The 19,832-nt window shown below is 40.3% G+C and overlaps 1 protein-coding gene and 1 long non-coding RNA gene across 3 annotated transcripts in view; one reads left to right on the top strand and one right to left on the bottom strand.

Moving 5' to 3' along the window:
• Nucleotides 1-241, bottom strand: part of LOC105871599 (uncharacterized) — a 121,993-nt gene extending 121,752 nt beyond the window's left edge. For both annotated transcript variants that reach the window (XR_012922446.1, XR_002225028.2), the window contains exon 1: nucleotides 154-241. This is a non-coding gene — a long non-coding RNA (uncharacterized LOC105871599). The remainder of the gene's footprint in view (nucleotides 1-153) is intronic.
• The window catches only part of VWA8 (von Willebrand factor A domain containing 8), a 328,282-nt gene that overhangs the window by 283,371 nt on the left and 25,079 nt on the right, over nucleotides 1-19,832 (top strand). The window contains exons 39-41 of the mRNA XM_076009415.1: nucleotides 182-338; nucleotides 6,475-6,583; nucleotides 19,311-19,436. Of these exons, the coding sequence (XP_075865530.1) occupies nucleotides 182-338; nucleotides 6,475-6,583; nucleotides 19,311-19,436 (392 nt within the window). The remainder of the gene's footprint in view (nucleotides 1-181; nucleotides 339-6,474; nucleotides 6,584-19,310; nucleotides 19,437-19,832) is intronic.

Below are 19,832 nucleotides of genomic sequence, written 5' to 3'. Positions count from 1 at the left end.
AGAAATAAGGAAAAACATCCTAAACAGGGAACACCTAGGTTTCCAGAAAGTCATTTGAATATTTAATTACTAGTTAAGTATACTGAATATACTTTACAGGACTGTCTTAAAGCTGTGATCTGACTTGAGTTTTGTGGTCAGGTTCAGACTTACCGCCTGGCTTTCCATGCTTTCCTTCCAGGGGGAAGAGACACGGCAGGTCTGGGTGGCAAAGGAGGTCCTTACCGGCTGGACGCAGGCCACACAGTGTACCAAGTGTCTCAGGCCGAGAAAGACGCGGTTCCGGAGGAGGTCAAGAGAGCCGCGAGAGAGATGGGCCAGAGGGCGTTTCAGCGGAGGTCAGTGGTCCCTGGAACAGCGCTGGCTGCTGGGGTGAAACGTCAGTGGATTGTGGGTAAACCAGGATTCGTTTGATTTCCTGCCTCGCGCAGCAACTTGGACCACACATTGAATTCCATAACCACACCCTCTCCCTAATGGAGACAGCCAAGTGAATGAAATCCCTTCTTCTTCCTACTCAGGCTCTTTGAAATTTATTGATCACATATGACTGTGTAGAAGAAAGAATTAGGCATGTGAGAAAGGAAAACCAAAGATATTTCTCTTCAGAGAAGTTAAAGTTTAAATCACTCCATCCACGTCTATCTGTATAGGCCACAAAGGGAATTCAGATAACTCCACATGACGTTCTTCCGGCCCTCGGGAATCTTATGGCTTAGTGTGGAGACAGGGCTAGTGCACACACACACACACACACACACACACACACACACACTCACACACACACACACACACACACAGACCCTGTTGAGTGTTAATGTCACATGACACAGAGGCTGTGTCCTCCAACAGTGCAGAGAGGGGAAGGGCAGTGGGCTGGTGTGAGGTGGGGCCTGAGTTCACCCAGGTTTTGGAAGTGGGAAAAGAAGAGCTAGAACATTCCAGGAAGAGAAAACTAGGTGAGCAGAGGCACCAGGGCAGCATGAGCGCAGTGTCTATGGCGGAGGCAGCCAGCTTGCCCAGCCAGGTTAAGGGGTACCCTCCAGGGAGAAGTGGGCAGTGAGGCTGGGTGGGGAGGCCTCGCCAGCAGGTGGAGGCCTTGAAATGCAGGCCCACGTGCCTGTGGTGGCCATTAGACGTTCCACAGCTGTCCTGGCCATTTTCATTGGACCCGTCTAGAAAATAAGAATCCACATAATGCTCTCTGTAGACATCCATGTGTGTTCTTCAGCTAAAAGTGAGAAATGCCAAAGAACCAGCAGTGTCTCCTTTCAGACAGAGGGACCTGGTGGTGGTTTGGGAAGTAGATTGACATTTTTGTGCTCAATGAAGGGAGCTGGGTGCAGTTGGAAAAAGTATGCTCAAGGGTATGTGAGTTATGAAATTCCTCCCACATAGAACATCTGGTATCACGTTACATGCTGTACTTTCACATCCTGCAAGTAAACAGCGCAGAACAATAGAGACAAAAATGCAGGTCCCGCCTGCCACGCCCTCAGGAAAGCCTGCGAGCCTCGGGACCCTCCCGGGCCCAGCAGGTAAATAACTTGTGTGCGTTAGAGGCAGGAGTGTTGCTCTCAGCCCGTCTGCTGGCTTCCCTGGACAGTTTCTTTATCCTCCTTATGCCAGAATTTGCTCTTCTGGAGCTAGGGGGCCTCACTCTCTTTTCTTCCAGAGAGGCTATGAGGACAGAAACTATGTTAGGAATGAAAGCAGTTGAAACTTCTCAAAATAAGGTGGGAGGAATACTATAATGAAAAGTCTTGTTAGAATTAAAATACTACCCTACATTTCATATGAATAATGGAGTATCCATTTAGGAAAAGAGCCAATTAGATATGCGTCATTGTCCCCTCCCCAACTCATGAATTCCTATGATTGCCACCCTCAAAACCTCCCAAGTAATTGTCCAGTCTAAATTTTTGCACAGGTGGACAAGTGGATAGAGTGTTCTGGCACACACACGTTCACAGGGAGGCAGAAGGGCCTTGCAGTGGAATGTGGACACAAGTGTGCAACCCCGTCTCCAGTTGCCATATGGGGATCAGGAACCTGGTTCTCTGAAGGGCCATTGGCCCACAGGGGAAGAAGTCAAGGGGCATCTTGCATTAATAAGGCAACTGGATGTAGTGGATGCCAGAGAGGAAAGAGAGGATGTGGGGAAGGGAGCAAATAAGAAAACCAAACACCTCTTGTGTACAGCAGAGAAGAATCTCAGTGGAAGTAAAAGAGAATACCATAGGGGGTTGAAAGACAGAAGAGGTGGGCAAGGGTGTGAGGAAAGGGAGGAGGAAATAAAAACACATGGAAATCCTGAGAAAGAGAGAGGCACAGAAAAACACCAAGAGAAAAATGTTGCTTTCTGCTTTCCTGTAGAAACAGGACTTCTCTCCCATTTGAAGACTGTTCCATTTAGTACTGCTGAAGATTTTTCTTTAATTTTTTTTCCTTCAACTTTTCAAACATAAAACCAAAGTAGAGAAAAATATATAATGAATCTACAGACCTGACCCCCCCCCAACTTCAAGAAGAAACATCTGGCTCCACTCCCAGTCCTCACCCCTCACTTATTTTGAAGCCAATCCAAGACATTCTGTCATTTCATGGTAAATATTTCAGCGTGCATCTCTATAATATAAGAACTGAAAAAAATACAAACCCACAATACTATTATCATATCTTTACAAAGGAATAATTCTTTGCCATCATCAAGTAATTAGTTTTAAAGCTATTTTACCACTTTAGGCATATGCAGAATGAGGTTAGGTCCCACCCTTAATGCTTTTATAGTGGCCTTTACCTCCTTTCCATATCGCTTATCAATCCTTCACATTTTGTGATTTGTATGATTAGTTGATTGTCTCTCCACAGCCTATAATTTCCTTGAGGGCAGGGATCTATCTGTTTTGTGCCCTAGTATAGCTCCAGGACCTGCATGCAGAACCTGGTACATGGCAAACACTTATACGTGTTTGCAGAATGAATAATACATGCATACGCACAAGAAATAACATCACCCTTTAGTACTTAATTTAGAGACTGGCTGAAACGAGGCAGTCCCAGCCATCAGCTGGAAGGTCCAGTCTATTGCCCTGCAGAGCCTGATACTCCAGATGGGCTCCTGGCATCATCAACATAGCATTTCCTTAGCATCCGTTTGGATCTGGTGTGAGGCTAGAGACAAGCCCCTACATATCCAGAATATACTAACTCAGGCAGACTAACAGGGGGAGATAAGCACAGGACATGCATGAAGCCGAACAGAAACAGTACACCAGTGAAAAATGAATGAAATAGACAGTGAGGCACTTGTACACACTTAGAAAAGCATTTAGGGTGGGCACCAGCTGTGGAAATCGCATCCACTACCATTTGCAAAACTAATCAGCCTCACACAGTGAATCTCAGCTTATGTTTGTTTTCCTCGTAATTGATTCAAAATTATAGTATTTAAGTCTGACCTATAAGAAAAAGTAAAATGAGAGCTAAAATTCCCAGACTCTTACGTAACAATAAATATACCCTTTAAAAATATACTGTGCCAACAACGTACAGTTAGTCCACATAGATTACTAGGATGCGAAGCAGCTGTGCCCTGCAGTTTTGATCCCAGTTAAAGAAGCAGAAAGACTTATTTTTCAGCTAGTTTTGTGGGCTTGAGAGTATTAGCAGTGGGAATCTTGTTTGATCCAAAGGCTAAAATTTCCTATTTTCCTTCTCCATTCTCTGCTTTGGTCTTCATCTTTGAGAATTTGTTATCAGCTTTGAACACCTTGTAGGTGATCTTTCTGAAAGCTGACACAATCTGGAATACCATTTCCAGATTTCTTCATAATTGAAACAGCATGTGGTGTGTTTTTTGGGTGCAGCATGATCTGGGAGCTAATTCTGATTTCTCCGCAATGGTCTGTCTGCTCAAGGTGACTTGCCAACTGCCTGGCTCCTTCCTTGATATGTATCTATATGTTTGTATGCGTGTATATGTATAGATATGTGTACATATGTACATATGTGTGTATGTATACACGTGCATGTATGTATGTGTATACATTCTCTCCTCCATCCCTGTCTCACCTTCCCTTCCCCCCAAGTATAGCTAAATCCACATTTTTTTCTAATCAGTTCTAATCTCCTTGGGGAAAGAGCATATTGACTTCCTAGGTATGAAGTGGGTAGGTAGCATATCCTACAGTGCTCATTGTGCCCAGCTTCTATCAGCCTTGATACTTAAGACATAACTTAATCTAATGAAAATTCATAGATTTCAGAGACTGCCAAAACTAAACATAAGAGGGATTGTTAGAAGATCAAGTCCTATACATGTGTTCCTTTTAGTTCTTCAGGATAGAGAGTTAATTGGATTTAGAAGAGCACCTTGGCATGTCAACTCACAATACAACCATTCAGATTTTATAATGGCCTTGTCTATATTTACCTTTTGATAGTGTTTTCAAAGTGCTATCTGACAGCATTTATTGAGTGCCACTGTGTGCCAGGCATTCTGCTAGGTACTGGAGATTCAAAGAAAAAATAAGACGTGGTCCTTCTACTAAAGGAATAGAATAGAAAACATCAGAGTACGTCACATATAATGAACATATTTTTCAGTTATACACCCACACACACATGCATTTGTGTGTACTAGATCTCAATGTAAACCATATTTCCTACTTTGGAAAAGAAAATTTGAAAAATACCATGATAAAGGGAAACAGACCTATCTATTAAAGCATTGAGTATACAGGTTCCATGTAGATGTCTATATAAGGTATATAAAAGGGGAATGGTCAGTTTTATCCAAAGGATCAAGCCAGACTTATTAGGATGTCACCTTTGAGCTGAGTCTTGAAACCTGAGTTGGTGTTAGCCAGTCCAGTTGGGTGATAGGGCAGGAATCGCAAATCTGCCCCGTGGTAGGGTAGGCCCAGCATTACATAGTTGTAATACGCTTCCAGTGCTCTGCCCCATGATGAATGCCTTCTTCCCAGTGGTTGGCCTGACAGAAGGAATTGAGACCATTTGTTCCCATTCAGTATTTGGGGTTTATGTTTTAGCCCAAGGAGATAAAAATATACTTTCGATAAGAGTTTCAGCTATACACCTAAGATCCACACCTCCAATGTTGCATGCATGCACACACACACACACACACACACACACACACACACACACAGTGGTTTAGAAGATTGTGTTATGCTTAGGCTTTTGAGATATGCATTCATTATCCCCTGTCCTAGTATCAGCACCTTTTATATTCATAGAAATTTATGAAAATGTGTGATTCAATTAGTGTATTATGGGTACAACTCTGTAAAACCCAAGAGCGGTCACCCTGTGAATGAACTTTCTACTTATAGTTAATGTAAGATGCTGAATTTTAAATAATCCTGGGTCGTATTTTTATTTCAGTCATTCATTTCAGCTTATTTTGAGCACCTGTTACATGTTAGGTACCATGCTAGGCATTATACATATAAAGATGAGAGAGACTCAGCCCTGACCCACATGAGCATAGAGCCCAGCTGGGGAGATAAAAGACAGGCAGTTATATCAAAGATCGTAGGTGCTCTAACGGAGGAATGAAGTGAGATGGGAGCACAGAAGACAGACCTAGGGGTCAGAGCAGGCTTCCTGGAGGAGACAATAATTGATTTGAGTCTTAGAGGGTAAGTGGAGTTAGCAGGCAAAGAGGCAAGGAAAGGGCACTCAGGTGGGAGAGAGGCACCTGTGGGAGCATCACGGCATGGGCGATGGTGTGTGGTGTGTGCAGGGGACTGTCAGTGCACTGGTGGCACTGTAGCTAAAGCAAGTGATGAAAAATGATAAAAAGGAGCAGCATACTGGGAGGACAGAATTTCAGAGCCACATAATATTAAAATGTAATTTTCCTATTTAAGGTACACTGTCAGCAATTTTAGAAAACTCTTGTATAAGCATACATAGCAACACATTAAATTATGTTCTTTGGGCCTGCACTGTTATCTTGGCCAACCAACTAGACGACCTTCGTCTTAAAAAGCAACCCATGGGAACTCTCTTAGGAATTTGCCACATGAACTGATCAGCTGCCAACCTCACAGCGTGTCTTTGGGATATAGCAATGGTGTGCTGTGGAGCCAATTCATGCACATTTCTCCGGAGACCCAACTGTGCACATTTATAACTCAGTGTTCAGTGTCAGTAGCTTGACATTGATCGTGGTGACAATATTTACATCATGAAAATCAGCAAATACTACAAGTCAAGGCTTAAAAAAAACAAATCCTGGAAGGCCAACTGTTAACTATTTACCAGCACAACACTGGACATTCCTCTCCTTTGAATCTATAAACATAGCTGGACACATCACTTCTTGCTTTTTCTCAGAGTCATTCTAAGTTGCCAAGGAGTTTGCTAAAGTTCTAGCAGGAGGTGAATGAAAGTAAAAGACCCACATGCACAAGCTGTTGTATTTCTGTGCTCTTTTGGTTTCAGGCTAAAGGAGATCCAAATGAGTGAATATGACGCTGCGACTTACGAAAGGTTTTCGGGTGCTGTTCGGCGACAGGTGCACTCCCTCCGAATCATCCTGGATAATTTACAGGTAATCTTCCACTTATAGACCAAGAAAGTAATCTGGGCCCAAAGCTCAACCCATCCCAAAACTGTTGGAGAGAGCCATCTGAACCCTAATCAGCCAGTCAGAAAAAATTAATCAGTGCTAAAATGTTTGTATAATACTGTGGACTCATCCCATAGCTTTCCTAGTTGAGTTCTCCAAAGAAAAATATTTAACCTCACCTCTCCTCCTGTCCAGGAAGCAGTAATTTTACCAGTAACCCTAGTAGACACACACCCAGCTTCCTGAGTCCCTTCATATAAGATCTATGAGCATCACACCTCTACTGGAAATTCACAAATAGAATTCTCTTCCTACAAATCACATTACTGTCATTGAAGAAACAGGGGAACATTTAGGTTCATCCAGGGTGTGCATTCTTTCTGCCCCCTGGCTCCTCCTCCTCCTGCCCTCCCCCTGCTCTCACATGGCCTGCCTTTTTGCCCTTTCCCAAAACAACTTTTGGTGCCTCAGAAGCAGTTGATATTGCTGTTGTCCCTAAAAATAATGATTAAGATTCTTCAGTGCTTCCTAACCAGTGACCATTTATTTGGAGATTTTACATCTGAAATCGTGCTCTGGTCAATTTGCACAAATAATTAAGGAAGAGGTAAGTATTCCCTAAAATCACAAGTGAAATCAAATTATTTTATCTAAAGAGAAAGCAGAGCCTCATTTCAGAATTAAAGGGGCAGGGTTCAGAGCCGGGCTGTGGCGTGCTTTTCCACTCTGCCCTGGAATCTCATGTTCCTTTCCATGACGAGTTTGAAGTTGATTGCCTTCAGTTCATACCTTTTCCCTCTTTGGTTCTTGTTTGTAGTTGTTCTTCTGAGGGAAGTTTTATTATTGATATTTTTTGCTAGGTATTGGGAGTTAGAAGTTCTGTGATGCAGTTTAATCTAAAACTCCAGGAAAACCTCATTTTTCAAAAGATCTAAATTGTATCAGGAAAATTAAGAGAAGTTTCATCATTTCCAAGAGGGAAAATCTTTATAATAATTAGCTAGGCTGGTGCAGTGGCTCATGGCTGTAATCCTAGCACTCTGGGAGGCCAAGGTGGGAGGATTGGTTGAGCTCAAGAGTTCGAGACTAGCCTGAGCAAGAGTGAGATCCCATCTCTACTGATCGAAAAATCATCCAGGCATCATGGCACACACACCTGTAGTTCAGCTACTTGGGAGGCTGAGGCAAGAGGATCCACTTGAGCCCAGGAGTTTGAGGTTGCAGTGAGCTATGATGACGCCACTACACCTTAGCCTAGGTGACAGAGTGAGACTCTGTCTCTAAATAGATAGATAGATACCTAATTTCAAAATCTGAGGAATGTAAAGATTAAATGATTTGCTTGAAAAAAAATTCCAAATGCAGTTATGTAGGATAAAACAACATAAGAGTTTATGTAAACTGTGTGAACAACATAACATTAAATGATTGGATTTTCTTCCATAGCCACTCACTTGACAAATGTTCATTGCCCTGGGCATTGAAGGCACCTGGGAACTGCCAGGTGGGCTCTGAGCGTCAGGGCAAGGCAGGAGTCGGATAGGGCCAAACTGCATGGTTCAGAAGAGAGGAAGGTAGTGGGAGATGGTGCTTGTACTAGGACTAGAGAATGAATGCAGTTTAGTCTTTCATTCAGTTCTTAAGTTCTTGATGCACATCAGGCATTAGGGATAGAAAAATAAATAAAGTATAGCCCCTTCCCTCAAAGAAGGAACTCAAAGAAGACAAACAATTTACTAAATTCTTTAGAAAAGTTTGTACATGGTACTATGAGACAAATGAAGAGAGGCTTCTTGGAGAATGTAATGCTTGGTTTCACTCTTGAAAGATACTGAGGAATTTCCCAGGTGGTTGGGAGTGAGGACAATCCAGACAGAGGAAACACATGTGTAAGTGTACAGGGGTGCGGGAGAGCACGATGAGTGCTGCGGAGGGCAAGGTGTTCAGATTGGCTAAGAAGAGCACAACCTGGTGGGAGACTGAGGACAAGAGAGGAGGCTGGCAGAGTCACAGGCACCAGATCCCGAATAGCCCTGGATGCCCTGAGCACATGCAGACAACATTGAGTTCTACCCTGTGGACAGACAGAGGTCTGGAGAGGACTGACAGTACCAGACAGGGATGTAACAATACATATTTAATTGAAGGCATCAGATTCCTCATGGTATTAGTATAACTAATACTCTGGTATTAATTAATGTCTTGATTGGTATTTGTAAGGCACAGTGTTATAGTTACTTATATAAACATCATCACATTTTATCCTACATCAACCCTTTAAGATAAATGGCATTTTGTTTCTAAGGTCAGCAAAAAGAAAAATCATATCCACTGCTGTTACTTCTCACAGTAGCACACGCAAAGCCTGGGTTAGAATTAGGGTTAGCAGTAAGGAATGACTCTTTTTGGTAATCACCACAGTGATGAGACCAGTATCAAAAAACAGTGGCCAGTTTTGCTTTCAGCTTTCAAAGAGAAATAAAAGAAAACTATAAAGGTCTCAGGGAAAAGCAACAAATAAGATTAAATGGATTGAAAACAAGAAGGTGGCACCCATAAAAAAAATCCTTAAAGGAATTGGGGTTACTAACTTACTAAGTATCCTCAAAGAGAGTAACTAATTATTTCAGGGAAGTTTTTATTCTCTTCTTCTCTGGAAATCTAAAAAAGAGAAAATAGGCTTAAATAATACCAAGAAAGAGTTTTAAGATATATGAAAGGAGATAAAAGCGATTTAATCTTTGAGTGAGTAACTAAAATGGATATAGAACTTCCATCTCTAGAAATCTTTACAAATGATACCAGAATTACAATAATAGCAAGCATTTACTGAGCATTTACCAGGCCCCGGGCATTCTACTAGGTGCCTTACATCATCATCATCATCATCATCATCATCATCAAGATCACCTCCTTCATCGCTGCTTAATGGCTAATAGTGCCAGCTCTGTAACCAGACAGCTTGGATCTGCAAAATGGGAATGACAGGTAATGAATGTGGCATTAATGAAGATTAACTCAGATGATCCATGTAAGCCATTTAAAACAGTGCCTAGCGTACAGCATTCTCTGCAGAAGGATTAGGTTCATTTTTGCCTTCACTGTACTTGCTACTACTCATCAGCCGGTACAACAGGCCAGAGACCCAGTCAAGTACATTACATTCATCGTGCTATTTAATCTCTATAAAAACCAATAAGTATTATTTTCTATATCTGATAGATGTGGAAAATGAGACATAAATTATCTCAGTTCTCATAATCCTATGAAATATAAATATTTTGCCCCCACTTTATAAATGATTTAGAGAACCAAAGCTTAGAAAGATAGCATCGCTTGTCCTGGGTTATATGGCTAGTGAAGCAGGTGCTTGAGCTTAAAGCTCAAGTCCCAGTTATTTTTTAGGTCTCTGTTACCTTTCAACTCTGCAATTCCATAAAAAAGTATAGTTCTTAAATATACTCAGACATTTTTCATCATTATCCAAATGCCAACACAGCATTTTCAAGTGTTTCTCTTATTGAATCTTTATTTTTAATTCATAGGGGAATTATTCTTCGGTGGGCCTTCTAGTCCTCAGTTTAGGGAGATAGGGCTAGTTTAAAACACAGCTACTAGGCCGGGCGCTGTGGCTCACGCCTGTAATCCTAGCTCTTGGGAGGCCGAGGCAGGTGGATTGCTAAAGGTCAGGAGTTCAAAACCAGCCTGAGCAAGAGCGAGACCCCGTCTCTACTATAAATAGAAAGAAATCAATTGGCCAACTGATATATATATAAAAAAAATTAGCCGGGCATGGTGGCACATGCCTGTAGTCCCAGCTACCAGGGAGGCTGAGGCAGAAGGATCGCTCGAGCCCAGGAGTTTGAGGTTGCTGTGAGCTAGGCTGACGCCACGGCACTCACTCTAGCCTGGGCAACAAAGCGAGACTCTGTCTCAAAAAAAAAAAAAAAAAAAAACACAGCTACTGCCCAAGAATGGACAGGGCCTTACGTAGAATGTGAAATTTTAGATTGTAGCAAAAGCAAGAAGACTTTGATTTGGTCCCGTTTTTGCCATCTTCTGCCAGTCCTGTGTGGCTCTGATTGACTAATATGCTCCAGCTGTTCTGAGGTTGCTGCATAATCCCAGTAACCATGGGTGTTTCTCCTTGGTGAGCAGCACAAACTCTGGCCAGGAACTAGCAAATCATCATTTGAGATGACTTTCCAAAGCACAGCTTCAGGCCCACGCGTTGATTCCGGGTGACTGGGCTGAGATTTGAGGAGCAGGAAATGCTGTTGCTGCCCATGTTAACATCTGCTCCAACATGTGCCCGGGTTACAGCACGTGTCTTTCTTCTCCAGTAAGACAGCTGTCACCATTGACCTTCCTGGGCTTCTTTTGAGTTATTGCACTTTTTCCCTTTTCTGAATCAATAGGAAGAGTTTGCTTACTAGAATAGTAGAGTCTATAAGTACTTCCATTATATTTGGTTCAGAAATTCAATCTCTGATTGCCGCATTCTCTAACAAAGGAAAACATCCATTCCCACAGAAAACCACTTGATTTTAATCATATCTTTTCTCCAATGTTTTTCTGCTCTGCAATCAGTAAGTTCATTCTAAGGCTAAACTAAATTAGCCTTTCTCTGATTGCTTTGGCTAGCATGATATCGCTATGAACCAACAATTATATTCCTTTTTTTCCCCCTCCAGTGTCTCAAAATGAGCTTTTGTTCACATAAATCATGTTTTGAACACTGACTGTGTGGCATGCACTGTGCTTAGCACTGAGAACACAAAGATTGATAAGATATTGCCCCTGTGTAAGAAAATTCTTATCTGGAGAGGCAGAGCAGAAGATACCTAAACAGATAATTTCAGTTTAATATGGCAAGTGCCTAGATAGAGGGATTCTTAGGCTGTGATGGAAGCCCAGAAGAAAGGGGTTCAAGTATAGATTTTGAAGGAAAGAATACATGAGCTGAGTCTTGAAGGACAAACAAGTATTAACGAGACAGAGGAGGGTAGAAACAGTGCCCCAGGAGAAGGCACAGCATGGACAAAGGCATGACACTGTGTGATCTCAGAAATGAGCTGAGGGCAGGCCACAGGCAAGATACCAGCCAGTGGGAAATGCAAATAAGGACATGAGGCTGAGAGGCAGGCAGGTGCCAGGTAAGGAACTTGGACGTTTTTCTGAGAGTCCACTTTGCTCATATGTGTGTACTGTCATGGTCATCTGTATAGGGGAAGAGCCCAAGACAAGAGAGAGGATGTGTTGACTAAGGCAAGAGTATAGGGCAAAGAGAGGGGAAGGGTGAAAACAGCCACGTCAAAGAACATCTGCATTTCAGGGTAGAGCAGCAAAGTACCAGATGCTCTTTCTTAGCATGTGAATGGCTCATCACTCGGCATGTGGTGGCCATGAGAGGACAACTTCAACCCAGTGCAGCCTGGAAATATAGTCCTGACTCTGGGGCTGTACAGTCTTTGCCAGATGACTATTAAAATGATTAAAATAGTAAAAAACTATAAACAGTGAAGAGCCCACAGGACAGTAGAAATTAAGGAAGGGTACAGGTGACATGCAAGAAGCTTTGAAGAATTTTTGCTAAGTACAGAGTGGTGGGACCCCTGTCAAAGGCTACTCAAAAACTTTCCTGAGAAATAGCATTACTAGCAAGTAAGTGCAAGAGGCCTAAAATCTCATTAACACCCCTTGCTGAGAGAAGCAGGGGAAAGAAGAGGGCCCTACAACTGGTGAGAAGCAGGCCCCTTGACCTCCATTTTGTCCCTGCCAAGCAGCAGCATGTGACAGCAGCGGCACTAGGGAGGAGGGGGGTTTCAAGTGAGAAGCTGGAAGGAGAACAGCACAGGGAAAGAGGCCAGACAAGCCCCAGCTTATACTTGGCTTGAACATTAGATCAAACAAAAGCCAAATGCCAGAAGTTGGCCCCATTGCAATGGCTTTTCCAAACCCAAATAAGAAATGATGTGAAGATGAAGTTCCCATGCTGGGACTATCCACAGTTCCAGCTCCTTCCCCACTGAATTCTTCAGCTGGCATTGTAGATTTAGTTCAACTAACACCACTTTAAAATCCTCAAGGAGAATTCCAGTAGTAACGAAGTGGAAAGCGAATGCAACCAAGGAGAATCCGTGCAATCTCTTCCTGAACGGTTTTGTATAGCCATCTCATCATTGGAGAATAAGGACACAGAAAAAAATAAAACAGCATGGGCATATGAGAAGTTTCTTCATTGAAATAGAATAACAAGCATTCAAGATACAAAAGAAGATGCTGCTGGGCTAGAATATTTTCTTCTGAAAACATACAATTTTTAGAAAACATCTGCTTTGTGTTCTCATAATTCAAAGAAACTTAAAGCGTGTGACATAAGACATAGATTCAAAAAGGTCTGGCTAAGAAGCAAGCAGAAATAATAAGGGAGTTGAAATCAATAAGGAAAATATTTAAAAACTAAAAATGCAATGCCAAACTTAAATCTACATGAAAAGTAGAAAGAACAGACACAATCCAGTCTACAGTCTAAGTACTAATGTGAATGACAAACTTGAAAAGTTATTCCAGACTATAAAGGAATTAAAGAGGTAAAAACCATAAGAAGTTGATCGATAAAAACAGAGTGGAGAGCTAACATCAGAGCCATGAGTCACCCCATTAGGTAGGACAGTACCTGGCACAGGGTAAGTGCTCAGTAAACCCATGCTCAATAGGCAAATGATATTACCAAAGAAGCATAAACAGTCATCAAAGTAGTGACAAAACTATACTGAAGTGAAGAAAGGCCTAAGTCTATGGATCAAAAGAACTTCACTGAGTACCAGGCAAAATTAATGAAGAGCTAAGTACCTCACCACAGCTTTATGTCTAACATTGCAAAAATAATGAAAGTATCCTAAAAGCATACAAGCAGACAAAAACAAGCTATTGACAGAGAAAGAAAAATTAATTTTACATTAGTTGTCCCAGAAATGCTGAATGCCAGAAGATAGTAGAATAATGTCTATAGCATTTTCACGGGAAAATTCTTGTGACCCAAAAAGTCTATACTCAGCCAAAGTACAAAGGTGACAGAAAGACATTTTCAAGTATTCAGAGACTTGTAAGTACCCTTTTTGAAAATAATTTTGAAATATGTATATACATGTATGTTCACACATCTATACACATGTGAATATTCTAGCCAATTAAAAGAGGAATCAATTCCTTAAGAATGAGAACCTTGTGGTATAAAAAGACCAGTAATGACCATTGGAGATAGTTAAATACAGAATCAGGACTAAATAATTGTGCTAAACAAGTTTAAAAGAAAACTCAAAAGCAAGAATAATTCTTTTTAATAATGTACAATATTAAAAATCATGAATTTAATAATAAACAGTTTAAATTCTTGCATTATTTTTAAAATTAACCAAAAATCAAGATTTTGGTTAATTAAGTTGGTATAGAGGAGGAATAGAATGAAGTCAAAGTGGAATAATTCATGTTACATATGAGAGAGGCAAATACTCTTTCATTCCTGAAAATAGAGAAATACAAGTTCCTGTCAGGCTTTTTAAAGACTTAAAGTTATCATGCCAGTATTTTTTAATATATTTCTTGCAAATGACAACATATTTTACAAAAACTCCTTTGATTGCTTTGTGATTACTGTATGGGGGCGGGGGCAAGCATGGAAGGAGGGAGACCAGTGGGAGGCCATTGACATGGCCCAGGGGAGAGAAAATGCGGGCTGGGCTAAGGATGGAGCGTTGGACGTTGGACATGGAGATGGTAAGAGGTGGTCAGATACTGCAGAAGTTGAGAGGATTTGCCAGTGGACTTGGTGTGGGTGAAAGAGAAGTCAAGGAGGCTCCTAGGTGTGGGCCTGCACAGCTGGAGGAAAGGCCCATTGCCTTTAATGGAGATGGGGAGGGCTTTGAGAGCAGGCCTCGAGGGGTGGAATCCAGGGTTTAGTTCTGAATTTACGTTTAAGATGCCTCTTACAGATGTACACCAAAATGTGCACTTCACAGATCCTTTGAGTTACAAAATAATTAATTCTGTAAAGAAAAGCCTGAAATTGGTTTTGTTCATAAAAACTATTTAAAAGGTAGGAAATTGTCATGCAAAGTAATGATTCAGCTCCACATCAGCATCCAAGAGCATCCATTAGAGTCTCTTCTAATGAGAATCACCTTTGTGAAGTACACAAATCTTCGTTTTCCCTCGCCATGAGACGTTATTTCATACAACGGAGAATTCCTTGGGATAAGAAGATGCATATCTTTTCTTTGCCATACTCTTTCGCTCAGGAACTTAAACAGATATTTACTCAAATATTTGTAACAACTATGTCAAAATATTGAGAACCACAAAGTAAATTTTTTGTTTCCACTTAATATTTGTTATTTTATAAATACTATGTAGAAGTTTTCCTTAGTCCAATAATTATTTGTTCTAATGGTATAGATTAGTAGCATAATTAGTATATGTTGGTTGAGCATAGAGAAATGTTAAAATAATGGGAGCTAATATTTCATAAGAGAAACACTGTTCCCAAACACTGTTTACAGTTATTCATTCACCCAAGTATTTCTGTGCTTTATTCTGTAGACTGTATATACTTTCTATAAAAATTACTGCTTAACTCTTCCTAATCTCTTCATTAAACAAATTCTGAAGGAATAAGAGCATATTGGCTTGAATGTAGAATTTGTAGGTAAAGAAACTCTTGATTAACCATAACTCATATAAGTGAAGACTTAAGATTAATCAGAGTGCTTTCAGTGCTGAAATCACAAGACAAAGTGTCATAAACCACAAGATAATTTGTTTTTGTCAAGTTTATTTATTCTACTGCCCTCAGTGCTACGTATGTGTGTCTGTGTATGTTTCTGTGTGTGTGTTGTGTATAATTTTTGGCTAACTACATATTTCCCAGAAAAATGAATTAACCAGGATACATCATTCTCTGGGTATTTTATGTGAAAGTAGTAAAACTGTATTTCTTTTTCAAAAAGTCTATAACATAGACTTTTTACTAGTGCAACCTAGCTTTATATTTAATGAGTTCTCATTAGTATGAATTTATCGTATAATATAAAACAGATGGATTATTTACAAGGATACTTTACTTCATGCAATAGGAATATATAATAAATAACATATTTGGCCCTTTGTTATAAATAAAAGCATAAAGTTAAATACAGTAGGAACTTACTATTTAAAGAAATATTTCAGTAAGTCCCATAAAATACAGAAGCCTTTATATTCACAGTCTAAAGTAATAAATATTTCTATTCAGCCTTCAGTAACTTTTTAAAGAGCTCCCCCTCCAGCCCATTGCCCCCAAGAGCATCCATTCTGACAGTCCTCTTCCTGTTTTGAGTTTCCAAGTATTGGTGGGCTGGCTAGAGGATAGAAAATAAATTTTCTGCCCATATTCATCTGCAAGTTACATACTTGAAACCTAATGAACAGCGCTATTATGAAAATGTCTTTGTACCCAGTAGTTCTGGATCAAAAGACTGATACACAGCTTTACTTCTCAAAAACAAAAACTACTGGCTCATGTTCCTAAAAATATCAGTGACAAGCAGTGCCCAAAGTAATTCATTTATCTATAAAAAAAATTTTAAATGAAGGGCGTATACTATACACCCACCAGAATGGCTGAAAAGGATTTTTTTAAGTTGTCAATATCAAATGTTGGTGAGGACATAAGCAAATGAAACCCTCATGCACTGCTCATGGGAATGTACATTGGAAAAATCACTTTGGAAAAACTGTTTAGCAGTATCTACTGAAGCTGAATATGTCCATACTCTGTGACTCTGCCTGACAGCAACATGCACATACCTGCTCCAAAAGACATGTTCAGGAATCTTCATGGAGGCGTTATTCATACTGAAAGCAGCAGAGTTGTAGAATGGGTAAATTGTGACAAAGTCATATAATGGAACACTGTTACAGGGGGAAAGAGAATGCAGGGTGTCCCAAAAGTGTCCATACACAGGAAAAATGTTGTAAAATTTTGTAATGAATATTTTATAAATAAAGGTACATTTAGCTACAATTTCCTATTTTCCCTGTATATGGCAACTTTTGGGACACCCCATAAAAGTACTGCTGCACACAACATGGTATTAATAACTCTCGGGGAGAATGTTGAGCCAGAGAAGCCAGGAACAAAAGAGTATATGTTGTATGATTCCATTTTTATAAAGTACAAAAACAGAGAAACCTAATCTATGGTAATAGAGATCAGAATAGGGATCTCCTTTGACAGGAGGAAGGTAAAGTCCAGAGCAGGGCACTGGGGAGACTTGGTAGATGTGGGTGGTTAAAATGGTGTGTTCACGTTGTAAAAGTTCATTGAGCTCTGTCCTTAAGATTTATGTACTTTATTACAAGTACATTATACTTAAATTTGCAAAGTTGACCCCCACAAAAGGAAGAAAAAGATAACAGATTCATTGGGAAAAGCCTTACTCCCACTTTTCTTTTATCGGCCTATATCATGGAAACAAAGTCTTCAAGCTAGAGAGTACCGTAAGGGGTGTGACAATCATTATGGGAAAAGAAGCAACATCAACACAAGCAAATTAAGACCCCAAAACTCCTAGACTCTTAGATGATGGTGAATCCAGAGACCGAAAACTTAATAATATTCTAAGGGAAAAGTAAGTATTTTATAATTCTGTAACTGCCTTACCAAGGGCAATGATAGGAACACGTGTCCTAAACAGGAATCCCTTTTATCATGTTTACAAACATTATTAGCATGTGTACCAGAGGGAGACTCCCACCGTATTGTGGGACTTGTGGTTCAGCAAACCTTCGCTGAATCCTGGCTCGATCACTCTTCATCACCCATGCCTCTTTCCCCTTGCGTCCCCCCCATCTGCCGCGCCGGGTTCTTGTGCCTTTAGCCTGTTATGGTACCTTCTGGGCTCTAAGGCTGATCACGAGGACTTCACAAACCTCCCATAGGAAGTTAACATTTGTTCACTTCACAGTCTTATAAAGTAGCTTTGAAAGCTAACAACTAGAGCTAACCAGTAAGACTTCTATCTTACAAACCTACTACAGGGAATTGAAGAAAAACTTAATTCTCCTGGTAAATGATAAACGTCCTAGTATAACTTAGTCCAATATAGGAATATCTGAAATAGCAAAGTGTAGTTACTCCAGATCACTTTATTACAGTGGGATCTTTATGACTATATTTGCAAGGTAATCCACTAAGTCATTTGCATGTAAAATACTCTTTTCTCATTAGCATAAAGCACACAATTGTCTGTGGTATGCTTTGGCAATTTAAATTTAAGTCTTAGGAGTATAGAATAGCATAATGGAATACTTCCCTGGATATGAAATTCATTCATTCATTTATTTATTTACTGGCTTACTTACTGAGCACACAGGGAGAAAAACAGAGTGATTATCCAATATACCAGTGGAGTCCAGAAGTTTATATTCACTCATTTTAGAGGGGAGGAGAAGGTAAGGAATATAGGTAATCTAATCTACAGCCATACCACCCTGAATATGACCAATCTCATCTGATCTCAGAAGCAAAGCAGGGTCAGGCCTAGTTAGTACTTGGATGGGAGGAATATATATAATCCTGTTTAGGGGCAAAAAATGGTTATTAGAGAAAATGACTAGACACTTGGGAGAATGGATGAGTGGGGGGAACAGATCGAGTTGTAAATGAGTCTCTTTAGAAATTTAACCTTAGAGACAGGTGTGATATTTAAAATTATTTGGGCCAGGTCTGGTTGCACTCTTGATCTTCTTTTCTGTAATATATTGAGATAACAGGGAGGGGAAGGGAAGATTGTTCTTTTGATGGGTCTGTTTTTTCATAAAGAAGGAGGGAAAGCCCCTTCCAAGGCCTGTTGATCTCTAAAGGTGTTTAATTCAAAATACTCTATACCAAAGAGTCATATTTTGGGATGACATTTCCTAAGCTCCTTCACATGCATAAAAATATTTTAGCTATTCTTTCCACTTATCCCAACCAAGGCATATAATAAACATATGCCTTGATTGGGATAATTCTTTATAATTTTACTACTGTCTTAGCCCATCTGGCATAGTTGTAAGTTATTGTGACAAAATATTATGTAGAAATAGCTTTAGGAAAGTAATTCAGAAGATTTCTGAGTATAGAAGATCAGAGAGACATGTGGGGTACAAAATGTTCACATACTATTGTTTTCAGCTGTTTCCATTTGCACACTAAGTCACAGAGAACTGGAGTAACAAATTCTTTTCCAAAGGAAAGAGCTCTGAAGATCATATTTTCTCTGGGCTTGCAGACAGTGTTAACAAGTTCAAGCTGATTATTTTGTTAACTAATAAATTTTCTAGAAGCACTATGACAGAAAGTCCATAAGAAATCCATCACCATTACATTTCCAGATAGTGAACGTATCTCCAGGGGTTCATTTGCATACCATTTTCCTGTTCATGTGTGTTTTAAGTGAGTTCATTTTATTGTTCCATATGTTAAAAGAATTAAAACTGACAAAATCCCACAAAGGGCATTTCTTTGTCAGCAGAGCAGAAACTAGTCCATTTATGCAGCTGTGTTCATACAGAACCTTCACTTATTGAAAAGATCCCGGGTGTGTTTTCTGTTATTGATGCACAAAGTGTGTCAGAGATCCTGCAGACCTAATTAAAATAAGGCTCTGTGTGTGTGTCCTTGTAGGCTAAAGGTAAAGAAAGACAGTGGCTAAGACACCAAGCTACTGGGGAACTAGATGATGCCAAGATCATTGATGGGCTGACTGGAGAAAAAACCATCTACAAACGTCGGGGTGAGCTCGAGCCACAAGTAAGTAATGGTGAACTAGTAGCCCCAGACCTGCATGGTTTGGCCTTCTTTACAGAAACCTGCTTTCTTGAGTTGAGTCAAAATATCATCAACTCTGAATATGGCAACCAAGGAAAGCATTATTAAAAAAAAGAAGAAGAAGAAACAAAAATATTATACTACTTATTATACAAGTCAAGGTCCTGGCAAGAAACATAAGACATGCCAAAATTGGGTAACTTAAGGAACACTCAATACAAAGACCATTTACAAAGGTGAGGGTGGAGTTTAGGAAAACCAAAAATAAACAGTGCAGCCCTACCAATAGTAAGGGTCTAACTCATCCTTGTGTCTAAAAGGGCAGAGGGAGAGAGAGAGCAGTTACTGGAACCTGGAGAAAGTAGTTGATGGTGCTGT

This window comes from Microcebus murinus, chromosome 13, assembly GCF_040939455.1.
Source record: "Microcebus murinus isolate Inina chromosome 13, M.murinus_Inina_mat1.0, whole genome shotgun sequence".
NCBI lineage: Eukaryota > Metazoa > Chordata > Mammalia > Primates > Cheirogaleidae > Microcebus > Microcebus murinus.
Note: the sequence above shows the minus strand (reverse complement) of the source record. Positions and strands in the feature narration are given on the sequence as shown.